General features: G+C 39.0%; 1 protein-coding gene and 1 long non-coding RNA gene across 25 annotated transcripts in view; one reads left to right on the forward strand and one right to left on the reverse strand.

The window, feature by feature from the left end:
- LOC110077673 (uncharacterized) overlaps positions 1 to 13,094 on the forward strand; it is an 88,036-nt gene that overhangs the window by 42,001 nt on the left and 32,941 nt on the right. The gene's annotated exons all lie outside the window — the stretch shown is intronic.
- DMD (dystrophin) overlaps positions 1 to 13,094 on the reverse strand; it is a 1,295,019-nt gene that overhangs the window by 4,848 nt on the left and 1,277,077 nt on the right. For 18 of the 24 annotated variants that reach the window (XM_078390471.1, XM_078390476.1, XM_078390472.1 and 15 more), the window contains one exon: positions 11,414 to 11,506. In XM_078390471.1, coding sequence (XP_078246597.1) covers positions 11,414 to 11,506 — 93 coding nt within the window. Of the gene's footprint in view, positions 1 to 3,484; positions 3,517 to 11,413; positions 11,507 to 13,094 lie in introns of all 24 variants that reach the window. The other 6 variants (XM_078390475.1, XM_078390477.1, XM_078390474.1 and 3 more) reach the window with 1 other exon arrangement.

Here is a 13,094-nt window from a genome sequence, read left to right on the forward strand (position 1 = left end):
TTTCCGTCCAACTGCAGTACAGTACTTAAGAAAATCTACAAGTGTTTTTGTGGTGAGAAATCTCTATTTTGTTCCTTAGTGTTTTGTGCAGACCTTGTATGCTAAACAAAATACAGAATTCATAACAGAAAATGGTTTGTTTTTTGGTAAATGCTGTTGTAATGAAAAAAGTGCTGCTTTTTTTGCCCTTGTGTATTAATGAAAAATCTTGCTGTAGTTACATTTTATTCATACTTGAAATATATCTTGTTTTGTGGAGGACAAGTATTTATTACCTTTTTTACAATTTATGATCTAACAACCTTCAGTTTGGGCTACTGCACTTTGTTTTAAGTGGTATGCCTTTAAAAATGGCCCAGTCCACTTCAGAATTCAAAACAGAGCAGCTAGACTGCTCACTGGGACTAACCAATATAATATTGTGGTAGTAGCTCAAAGTCCCGGTTTTAAACTTGGAAGTCCTAAATGTCTTTGGGCCAGATTACATAAAGAAATGTCTCTTTCCTTATCTACTACCTTTATCTAAGATCTTCATCTGAGATATTCCTCTACATGCTGCTGCTAGATGAGGTGCTATATGGCTACAAGAAAGAGGACGTTTTCAGTGTTGGCACCTAGTCTGTGGAATGTCCTCCTCAAAAGCAGTTATTATTTTCATGTACGGAATCTTAAGGTTTCAGACCAGCACTTATTCCTTTTTTCCTTTGTTGTTTTGTGAACATGGAATATACTTGATTGCAGAGAAATTCTCGCTTGTGTTTACAGTTCTTATGTGTGATTATAACCTACACACAAGCAGGAGCCTCCTCTCTGTAGACGAGTCATTTTCCATGTGCAGAAATTGACAGGGGCAAAGGGAGGTGCCAGGCATAGTGAAGGTGTGATCAGACAGTGATATAAAGATTGTATTGGACTGCACCAGAAAAGGTTCCTTCAAGAGTGCGATGTTTAAAGTGACCCTTCTGTCCAAATGCAATCCTGATTGCTCCAGCCTGCTCTAAAACAGGACAAAAAAGGTTGGGTTGCGCTGGTTTGTGATCTCATGTATGTTGTCTGGTTGCTGGCAAAAAGAGCAAACCAGACCATGCTGTAGATGCTTCAAAAAAGCAAGCTAAATAACTGTGCGATTGCACCCTTAGTCTGTTCAGGAAGGCAATGCCTAAACAGGGCTAGAGATGCTCACCTGATGCCTATATTTTGCTTTTTCATTGACAGGCGAGGACCTTTTTATTCTCCCAGGCATTTTAAGAAATGTTTTTAGTGCCTTTAGATCCCACCACATGTCTCCTTCGCTGTTGGTTTGAGATAATTTTTTACATGCTATAGTGTTTTTCTCTTGTTGCTGATTTATTTTGGGTGATATTATGTTCAATTTTTCACTCCTATTACTTTTAATGCTTTATGTACCCAAATAACAATTGCTACCAGGCTGTTAAAAAGTATTATAAATAACTGGTAATTTATTTAATAGAGCAACAACAGAAAAATGTTCAAGAAGTAGATGCTCCACTTTGTAGTATCTGTCACAGTGGTCATAAATGGGAGTTTTGAATGTGTGTGTGGAGGGGCATTAGGTAATATTGTTGTAATGGTGGAGCTATAATGTGAGCTGTTAAGTCACAGCCCCTCTGTATCATTTTTCAGTTCTCTAAAGATACATAAAACCAGGTTTGTCGTAAAAAGTATCTTTTGAAAGAGGTACTGATAAACTGTATTTATGTGCTTCAAAGAGTTTAATGGCATTGGTGTCAGGTGACCAATGTAATTTTAAATATTTCAAAACTGTGGCCTACCATTTATGTCACTTCATTTGTCTTTATGTTACAATGGCATTTTTATTACTGCGATCTACATATATAATAGTCCAGGAAACAGAAGACAGACTGAATTTCAGTAGTCAAAAAATAGCAGATAGTATTGACAGTATACCACTAACTCCCAACTCTGTCTCTTGGCCAAAGAGAGGTGGTGAAAGTTTGTATCTGGTGAACATGGGTTGAATGAAGGAGAACAAACTGATTTTATCCAATCATAACTCAGAATTCAGCTAACCTTGGAAACAGGTAACAGTTTATGCTGGAGGGGACCATAATTGCAGTTGGAGCAAGTGCACCTTCTTGGAATGTATACAATTTTGTAAATTTAGGCACTTATTAAATAGATATAACCATAATCTGAGAAGAGTAATTTGGACAATTAACATCCAGAACCTATACAGAGACTATCCCATCTATGGATAGTAAAGGCTCTTCTTTTTAGACTCAATTGCTCCCACACTTCCAGATAGGACAAAACTGGAAACAGATGAAGAAAGGCTGGGGTGCTCCATTGTGCCCATAATAAGCAGCCTCAATTTAATAGCCACTGAATAGGGCTAAAGGGTTCAGTGTACACCATTATGCCCTCATTTTTCAGTGATACGCAAAACTGGCATACCTATTCACAATTGATGCTTGAAATGCGCAAAACAACTATGAGGACTTACAAAGGAAGTCTCCTTTTGTCACTTCATTTGTACTATGTGCTCTACAAAAATGTATGTCGTTTGCCAGATTTTTTCATTTATACTTAAGCAATAATCATTTAAAAATGTCAGATTGCAGTACAAGAGAAACAGGCTTTATTCAGCTTAGACCCAAGACTACTGTGATTCTAAGGGCCACTATGCTCAGACATTTTAGCTTTACTTGGTTAATGACACTTCTCATCTTTTGAATGCCAGACTTGTCAACATTCAGATGTCTTTGGTGAATATGTTAAGATAAAAACAGTACTGTATCAACCTTTTTTAAAGTGTAGTAACAGGTAGGGAGCATTATACCTTTTTATAAGAAATCAGTTTATTGCTGTTGGTTCCCAATACATGTATCCCTCCCCCGCATGTTGATGATTTGCACAATGCATTGAAGTTCTTATCTCTAGAAGGTTATAACTCTCCATAAAATAATTGCAACTCCTGTATCACAGATGTAGTATTCAAAAGAAGAGAGAAATGCGTTCAAGGCCATAGAGCAGAGTGCACAGAATTTAAATCTCTAAAGTACTGTTCTTTATCCACTGGTTTTCATATTTATTTTAGTGCAACATTCTGGATGCTGCAATGCTGAATGTGCAAGCTGAATGAAGATATTATTTATACTTCTCAACTACATGAGCACAAGGTACAGTAATTGTTTTCCTACAAATAGCTGAAACATGCATTTCTATATCAGAACACAGTCTAAAGCCAAATTGTTATTTCACACCATAAGGTTGATCTCATATATTTTCATGTTTATTTCGGTCTAGCAAGAAAACATGTTTTGCAGGATCCTAATGGAAAAATAGTCTGTTTTGATGTCTACTGGAAGTTGAGAGGTATTACATATTAGATCACACCTGTGAAAATGTACTTAGCAACAAACATGCTGTGCCACAGATGCCAGACAAAAGAAGAGGATGCAGCAAACAAGAAGCTATTGAAGTGGGCATCAGACTCACTGACCTCTCTCACTGGCTTTCCAGGGGCATTTCTTCCTTTATTAACAGAAGTATTAGCAAATGAGAAAAGACAAAAATACAGAAGTACTTCAATTTTCATTCTGGAACGGAATTCAAAACATTTTTAAGTAACGCCTTTAAATGCATAAACTGGTTTGCTGGTCATCCTGCAAAGCACAGTAGCAACATTTCGGGAGGGGTTTTTGATTTCTTGGACTACAGATCCCATATTTCTCCATTCTAGTTCTTCCTGAGAGAAAGACACCTAAACATGGTTCACTTCAGACAATGATCTCCAGTGAAATACTTTGAGACTGGACTAGGGCTAGCTCCACTCAAGCTTCCTATTCTTGCTAGCTGGGAGTTTTCTGTCCAAACAGGAAGATAGGTGGAAGTGGGCTAGCTCAGCTTGAAAGCCTTCCAGTTGAGAACTTTCTGCTAGGTGAAACATATTTAGGTGTCTGTCTGCCAGGGAGAAGTCTCAGTATGGAGAATTATGGGATATGTAGTTCAAGAAATCCAAAAATCCCATTCCTAATAAAATCCTTCTCTTCTATTGAAATGTAGCAAGGCAGGCAGCATTAATAAATTACTGATTTGTTGTAACAAGATAAACATATATACTTGAACAGTATTTGGTGAGATAGCAGTCAACCACTGTACCAAAATATTTACATATCACTTGCATTTTAGCAGTGCTCCTAAAATGGTCCAATACAACATTTTTGCATACTTAAAATTATATTTAAGACTGAAACAATTTCAGTGCTAAATCAAGAGGACTAAATTAAGAAGTATAGTACTGATATATAAATAGAACTGATCTTGACCTGACAGACTGTACTGGATGAAGACCAAGCTGGTTGTACATGGGTCCCTTGAAATCATATGAAAATGTAAGTCCTAAAATTTGTAATGAGTCTATTTAAGTTAGTCAAGACTAGCTTGTCCCACAGATTCATGTGAGATCAAAATATGACTAACTTGGATCCAGCTAACACAATTTTGATACACCCTGATGGAGTAGGTCAGAGGCCATCTGTGGATTTTAAAGGTTCTCTGTTCATTAATAACATCATGCTTTTCAACATAGATTAGATGTTGCTAACTTCAGCCTTACTCAGGTGTTGCATCTGAAGCTGGGTAGAGCTTTTAGCCTGCTGGTGATATGGTAAGACAAATAATCTTATCCCTCATTGTTCCGCTGAGATGTCAGGTATACATTTCTGTGTTCTCAATAATAGTATCCTACTCTGCTTAAATGTGCTTGTGTTTTTGTGATCAGGACAGAGCGGGCTCCCAATGGGAAAAGCAGCATGTTCAGGGAATGTCCTTCCAAGTCCCACTGTAGACATGTGAAGGTCTGCCTACATTTGGGGTGGGGATAGTGGTTAGGTACACACCTCTGTTCCCATAACACTTCAAGCCTATCTGGTTTCACAATATAATGCTTTAAAAGGGCTTTTCTAAACAAGCTAATGAGGGGCCCATCTCTCCTAAAGATGCAACATAAGTTCTATATAAATCTCACAGCTCTAGCCAGGGATGAGCAATTAATTTCTATAGGGGGCCACATGAAAAATCTGAACTGTGTTTGGGGATGAGTAGTAACAAGCCCCCAATTTGTGGGTAGTATAGGCCCCCATTGGGTGAGGCCCTGCGGTGAATGAACTACAAGGCTGACATAAGTTAGCTCCCTAAACTTTTTAGGGACTTAACTATGTGAGTGTTGTAATTTGTTCACCGCGGGGGGGGGGGGGGAGAAAAAACCCGACACTGAGCTAACTCACCTGTTCTCTGTTCCCCCGCAGCCTTCCTCTCTGACTGTCTTCTATCCTGCGCAGGTGACGTGATGTGTCATCACGTCGCCTGCGCAAGGATCGCTTTCAGCCTCTTGAGCCGCAGGCTCCGCAGCCTGCGGCTCAAGAGTAATAGTAAAAACTTGTGAGATCCCAGCATCGGATCTCGCAAGTTTTGCTTACTGCATTGCTGGGTGACCGGAGCCAGAGCTCCGGCTCATTCAGCAGCGATGAGCGGGCCGGACTGGAGCAATGACCAGCGGGCCGGACAGGAGTGGCTCTCGGCCTGTACTCTACCCAGGTCTGGCTTAGGCAGAAGTGTTGTTTTCCAAACCTACGCCTGATTGTTATTTCTTTTCCAAAAATGAACAAGTGGAATTTTAATTGGATACATACAAAACTTAGCAAAATGCCTAGCATATTGATTTCCACACCACTTTTGGACAATTGGTACGTGACTATTATCTTCATGGATTTAATAAACCACTGTGGTGGTATTTAATACTACATTTCCAGCACATGTCAAACCTATGGCTTTGACATCTGTCTTGAGTTAGCATAGCAGCTGCTAAGAGCAGCTGCAACCATCATGAATTTCCTTTGAGCAGCATGCCAAAGGGGACTCAGAGAAAACATTACAGCTAAAGAGAAAAGAATAATTCCTTAAGAACAGCAGTCATCAGTAACTTAGCAAAAATTCCCACAGATAGAAGTCAATTCCCACTGTTTTTAGCACCGTACTTCAAATTTACAGTGAGTATAGAGATTCTTCTGTAATATTTCTTCTTTATGCTATTCTGTGGACTTCTATGAAAGTCACCTATGCCTTGTTTCTTAGAAAATGCTAAAATTAGACTAAATAAAGAATATAATACAGGGTGGATTGTAACTGTGTATTATTAAGTGCAATAAGCACCAAGGTGGTTCAACTAATTATTAATCCACTCTTCAGGGACTGAAGCTAACATGTACAGTTTTAAGTGGAAAATCTCAACAAAGAAACATCCTTATCATGTTGGGAACCTCATACCTTGCCAACATTTCAAGTATCTGCAAAGTTCATGCCATATTAAAATTGTTAGTATTTAAAATTCTAGAAGACTTCTTTATTCCTTTGGCATGATGGAGCTGTATCTTTTTTCTTTTGCTAAAGAATTTGGGAAAACTCAGAGAATCTTTATATTAATTACTTTTACCAGAGTAGTCTGTGAAAAATTAGATGTGTGACATGTCAGTATATGTAATAATGCTTAACACCTGTAAAGGGCTTAAAGTGTTCCACTTGGCATTTCCTAGTTGTAATCCTTACCACAACATTGGAAAATGTAATTAGTATCACCCATACTGCAGATGGTGAAAAGGGTAGGAAGAGACAAGAGGGACAGAAAATGCCTTGTTTGAGGCAACCTGAATAGCAGCATAAAAACTAGAGAATATCCAATTTGAATCTTGGTCTCTTTACCACCATTGGTTATGCATTAATGGTGTTAATGAATAGCAGTTTGTGAGCCTGTATGTCCCTAGAAGCAAATATAAGTAACACATAAAATATATAGCAGATTGTTTTCTGTTATCAATGTTATATCATACTGTCACAATGAACTACCATTTTTCCATGTGGAATATATTCTTCTGTTTTTCAAGATTGTCATCTAATGTGTAATTCAAACACTGTTATGCAAAGGGAAAATAATTTGTCAGTTTGCCGCTTCATGTTTAACATTCCCAAAGGTAGCCATTCATTATTAACTCCCATAAGCTAATTTTAAAACTAAAAAAGAGAGAGCAGAAACTCTAGTACTGAAAACATTATCTAAAATCCTAGTCATGTACATTCTATGGTGTAATTTTTAAAAAATTAAAGATCCCTCCCTCCATCACAAAGCCCTTACAGGTACCAAATAAATGTTTTCAGCATTGGGAAGCTGAAAGGGCCAAGGGACAGGAGGAAGAAGTCTTTATATATTCGAAATCGCAATCAGTGGGATGATTTTATCAGTGGCAGTGGTTTTCAGATATAAAAAAACTTCCTCCCGTCCCTTGTCCCCCATAGATTGCTAACCTGGGACCTCTTATGGACTTTGTAAGGAGAAGAAGAAATGTTTAATTTTTTAAAAAATTGCCTGACCAATAACATAATCAGTCTTATGCCATAGAACTTACATGAACAAGATTTCAACCATTGTATCACTTCTTGCAGTAATGTGCAGTGCAGCATTTATTTTGTAATAGTTTTATTCATGGATAAAGCAATCCTATAAGACTTGGAACAGAGATCCATGGTGAGGTGACCACTATTTCTGAAGCCCCACCTACTTGTGCCATCCAGAACAGGATGCAGGTAGGGATGGCTGTTCTCCACCACCTTGTAGGATAGTAGTTAAACTGTAATACTTCAGTCAAAACTCTGTTCATGACCTGAGTTTGATCCCAGCACGGGGGGGGGGCAATGTGTAGTTTGCATAATTAAACTGTAAACCTCCTAGAGTGCTTTAAGGTTTAAGCATCATGGAGCAGTATATAAGCAACACACTTGCTTTGCTACTTCATTTTTACTTTTTTGTCCGATGGAAGGTATGCCACCAACTAGCAACTCTCAAACTTCCAATTTGCTTCTGAACTCAATTTACGTACAGTACTAGTTTTGAATCATACAGCTCAGAGCCAAGTTATCTAAAATCCTATTTCTTCCAATATGAGCACCCGGAATTTGAAATCTTAAGAGTCCCAGGGTGTGTCCTGCCACCTCAAATCATCACATTATAAATACATTATTATTGTTGTTACATGCTGTCAAGTCACCTCTGACATACGGCAACCCTATTAATGAGAATTCTCCAAAATGTCCTGTCCTCTACAGCCTTGCTCAGCTCCTGCAGACTCAAGCCTCTAACTTCCTTTAGGGAATCAGTCCATCTCATATTCAGTCTTCCTCTTTTCCTGCTCTCTTCCACCTTTCCTAGCATTATTGTCTTTTCCAAAGAATCCTGCCTTCTCATGAGGTGCCCAAAGTAGGACAGCCTCAGTTTCAACATTTTTTGCCTCCAGAAAAAGTTCAGGCTTGATTTGCTTGAGGATGGACTTACAGTGGGGTCTTGACTTGAGAACTTAATCCGTATTGGAAGGCGGTTCTCAAGTCAAAAAGTCTGTAGGTCAAGTCTCCATTGACCTACAATGCATTGAAAACCGATTAATCCCGTAACAGGCCGTTTTTGTTCCATTTTGGTTTTTTTCTGGTCTGTAAGTCAATTCTCAGGCTGCAAGTCAAACCTAAATTTTGCGGCCAGAGAAGTCTGTAACTCAAAAAGTCTGTAAGTCAAGCCGTCTGTAAGTCAAGGGTCCACTGTACAAGGTTGCTGTAATTTCCAACTTTATTTTGTAAAAACTTTTAAATGTTGCCTTTTGAAAACCATCACCAAGCTGGTGTAACTCATAAGTCAACCATAAATAAAAAAAAAATAAAAGTACAGGTTAAAACATTAAAATTATTACTTTTAATTTAAAAGGTCAAATTAAAGCTATGTGTTTTAACTGTTATCTGAGAAACTCAAAGAATGGAGATATAACTTAACTCTGAATGAAGAGTATTCCCTATGGATATGCTATTGGTGTTCTGTTTCATTTGTTTTGGATTTCCAAGAATTCCCCTGGCAGAATTCTGGGAGTTGCAGCCCCCCAATGCTTACATTAGCTTACCTATAGTCTCACTGCCCTCCAAGCTCTAGAGAGGGTGTCTCCCAAAGAACTATGACTCCCAGGGAGCACCATGGAAACTCCCCCCCCCCCGGTACATTAACAACAAGAAATAGAAACCGGAGGAGGCCATGCAGCCTCAGAGTAGATCCTTCTCCAAGCGAGCAAAATGTAGGTGCCTCTAGGTATGGGTATGTGGGCTGGAATTCTCAGAATTCTGTCTGGAAAATCCTGCAGGTATGAGTCCAGAACACAAACACTCCCATGAACAGGACTTCCCTAGCTTTCCCTAACCTGGAAATAACACAGGGAAAAAAAATTGTTTCATATGTGCAGAAGAAAGGGACCTTTGCAAGTAAGGATATCCTTAAAAGGGCCTTTTTGTGGAGACCCTAAACATGTGACAGGCTTATAATAAGTGATAACTCAGATAACCAGAGTAATGAGGAAGCCTAAAATTCTATAGATCCTTTGTCTTGTGCCATCAAGACAGAACGACTATTCCGCAACCCTAATACGGCTCTCAAGGTGAGATATTTAAGGAATGGTTTTACCAGTTCTACTTCCTAGTGAGTTTCCATGGCTTAGTGAAGATTCGAATCCAGGCCTCCTGAGTCCTAGTTTTAATTTCTGTCTACAACACCAAACTGAATATTCACTGCTGCTCTTTAACTGCCCCATTACTAATGAAGAATTACTAGAAATGTGTCAGTCTGAAAATTCCACTGTCATACTTGATTCAAAAACAAGTATATTCAAACTCGCCCTAAGAAATCTTTTAAGTCTAAGGTTGCAGTCCACAACTTTGTTGTTGCTGTTGCAATTTTACATTTACTTAATGGCTTAAATATGTGAGGGTCAAAACAGAGCCAAAATTCAATGATCATCATTTTGATCTAGCTGTTCAAATATTGGTTTGGATTTCCCTTTTATTCTTACTAGATGACTTAAAGGAACATACGTCTTGGTTCTTTAAAATAGCAACTTGAGTACTTGTGCACAGAGACCTTGTTTATGGCACTATTCCAAAGCTTTTCAGCTCAACCTATGAACTATAGAAAAATATGGCAATTTGTTTTCCTGTGTTCTGTAGGGTCCTGCACCTGCCTGGGTTGCATTTGCATAGTATTCGTTACAAACTTAGTGTTTTAGAGTGTTCGCCTCTTTCCATATAGCTTTCAACAAGTATGTTTCTTAGTAAAATTACAATTATTTATTCTTCTCCCTTGCTTCTTTAAAAGTCATATTTTAATTAGAAATGGTTTTCTCAAAGTGTATACGGAATGCAAAAGATGTATGACCCTGTGCTGCTTGTCTGGATGGAAAAGTGCGACAGTGTAGTTTTGTCTCCACACATGCCAATGCTGGTGTTGGCTTTTGAGCCCTCTTCAGCCTAGTGTTGGCTCTTATGCTTTTAGATGGCCCTTTGCCTTCCATGTGGATTAAGTGCAGTTTTGCCTAGTTTGCCTCAGGGCTGGGTAGGAATTTTTAGACCACACTTACCTTATTGGCTTTTTGACCAAAAAGGTGATCAGGAATTTTTTGCCTATCCTGCACTGATTGCCTGGACAGCACATAAGAGCAAACTAGATTTTTTCATCTTTTCACAAAAACAGCTGTTCCTGGATCTCCCCAACTTTGCTTTTTCTCAAAGAAGACTTAACAGCTGCTGCTTTTCTTAAACAGCTGGAAGTCAGAAACACTTCCAGCCAATCATCCAGAAGTCTATCTTATTGCCCATTCCTACCATAAATGTGCCATAGCCAGATTTATCTATGACCTTTTCTTGAGCACCACACATTGTCTGGAGATCATTATTCAAATATTACTTGTGCTCACCTACAAAAAGAAAGCAAAAGTTCCAAACATACATTTTAAAAAATGTCTTTGAACTCAATGAGCACCAATCCTCATCTCTTCTCATCAGTTAAATGAGCCATCATATTATTTTTTCAGATGTTTGGCTTTAATCTCTTTTAAGTTATGTTCTCTTTCTGGCACCAGAGCACAAAATGATGTATGTGTTTCAGAAATTTGAAAATGGAAGCAAACATCAATACAACTCTGACAAAATAGGGGAAACTGGGAGATGGGGAGAATGGTGGGCGTAGTAAGATATGAATAGTCTGGAGCAAAAATACAGTATCTGTTTTAGAAGGAGTTCCCTTCCATATGCAGACTGGCCCACTGAAATGAATGAAGCCTTACACAAGCATAATGTGGAACATTCACATCTAGTGATATAACTTTAGAGAGAGAGAGAGAATATTCTCAGTCAGAGTGGTCATGGATACAGGCTTTAGAAATATTTTGGTATTGTGTTGTCACTCTTAGACTCAAACCCTTCACCTGTACAACAGTTTTTGAACAGGATACCGATGAGCAAGGAAGCTACACTGCATATAATGAAACAAGTATCTGCTTCCAAGCGCTAAACATACCTCTTGAACTTGGGAAGGAATTGTTGAGCTGTTCCATGACCTCGTCTAACCCTGTGCTTGTGTCTTGGGGAGGAGTGAGCAGATCTTCCTCACCTGGAATAACAAGAATGGAACAAAGGAAATATACTGAATTTAATAAGAACCATATGAAAGCCTGGTCACATAAATAATGCCACTGATGAATATTCTTTGACTCTAGTCAGTCACTTGGGACTTATGAAAACTTTAGTTTCCAGAATTGCAGCCAAAGGGAACTTAATTCTGTTTCCCTCCCTCCCTCCCTAAAACTCTCCTACCTAATAATCTAACAGAAGTGTTCACATATATGCAGACACACATAGATTCCTTCACCTTTCACTAAATTATCAAGCTTCCAGTTAAGAAGTGATGAAGGGCTGTAAGGGTAAAATAAATTATTTCCAAAATTGTATGTGTCTGTACAAAGAAAATGGTGAAAGTAATTGTGGGGGATGGGAAGAGAGGAGCACTTCCCTTTCGACAACCAGGCTTTGTGGTTGTGAGCTGCATTTTAATGATGATGTGGTAAGACTTAAAGTGTGTTCCCTAGCAAATAAATCAGAACTGACAAATGAGTATTAACAGTTGCATTAAATAAAAGCTGCAGAATGTTTCATCTGTAGTCTAAAGAAGATTTTGGAAGACCTGAGGCAGATTGTTAATGATAAGGCCTCTTGGAGGTCACTAATACATAGGGCTGCTGTAAGTCAGAAGCAACGTGACAGCATATAGCAAAAATATGGAACCTTGAATAAGCGTTATGACTCAGTGGCCAAGTAACACATAAATGGAGAATTCAGATGTCACAGAAGATTTTCTTCAGAATTCTTGCATTATTCACTACCTCAGAATAAATGCTCTGACTTGGATGCTGTAACGATGGCTCCTCCTTGTCCGGTGTTAATGGATAAGTTTCAGTTTCAGAAGCCTGATGATGTGGACAGGACCCTTGGAGAGGTGACGGCTACCACTTGTCTCTAGACCTTTGCCCATCCTGGCCAAGTGGTCCAAGAGATAGTGAATGCCTCATTGCAGCAGGGTAGGATCCTAGCTTGCTTAAAGGAGGCAGTAGTAAGACCATTATTGAAAAAACTCATTGGATCCCACAGTACTTGACAATTGCCAGACAATCTCTAATATCCCATTCTTGGGCGAAGTGCTGGAGCAGGTTGTGGCTTCTCAGCTCTAGGAATTCCTGGCTGAGATGGATTATCTAGATCCATTTCAATCTGTCTTCAGGCCTGGTAATGAGACAGGGACTGCTTGGGTTGCCTTGCTGGACGACCTATGCCAGGAACTGGACATGGGGAGTGTGTCCCTGTTGATTATTGCTGGACCTCTCAGTGGCTGTTTCAGTTCTAAATCGTTGTCTGGTATCAGTAATGGACTGGATCAGGGCGAATAAACTGAAACTTAATTCAGACAAGACAGAGGTGCTCCTGGCTTGTAAAAAAAACAGATCAAGGAATATGGTTCCAACCTGTGCTGGATGGAGTTACATTTCCTCAGAAAACACAGGCACACAGCTTGAGGGTGTTCCTGGATTTATTTCTGAACCTGGATGCCAAGATTTCAGCAGTGCCCAGGAGTGCCTTTGCACTGTTAAAACTAGTGTACCAGCTGCACTCATTTCTTGAGAGGTCTCATCTGGCCACAGCCTTGT

This window comes from Pogona vitticeps, chromosome 3, assembly GCF_051106095.1.
Source record: "Pogona vitticeps strain Pit_001003342236 chromosome 3, PviZW2.1, whole genome shotgun sequence".
Classification (NCBI taxonomy): domain Eukaryota; kingdom Metazoa; phylum Chordata; class Lepidosauria; order Squamata; family Agamidae; genus Pogona; species Pogona vitticeps.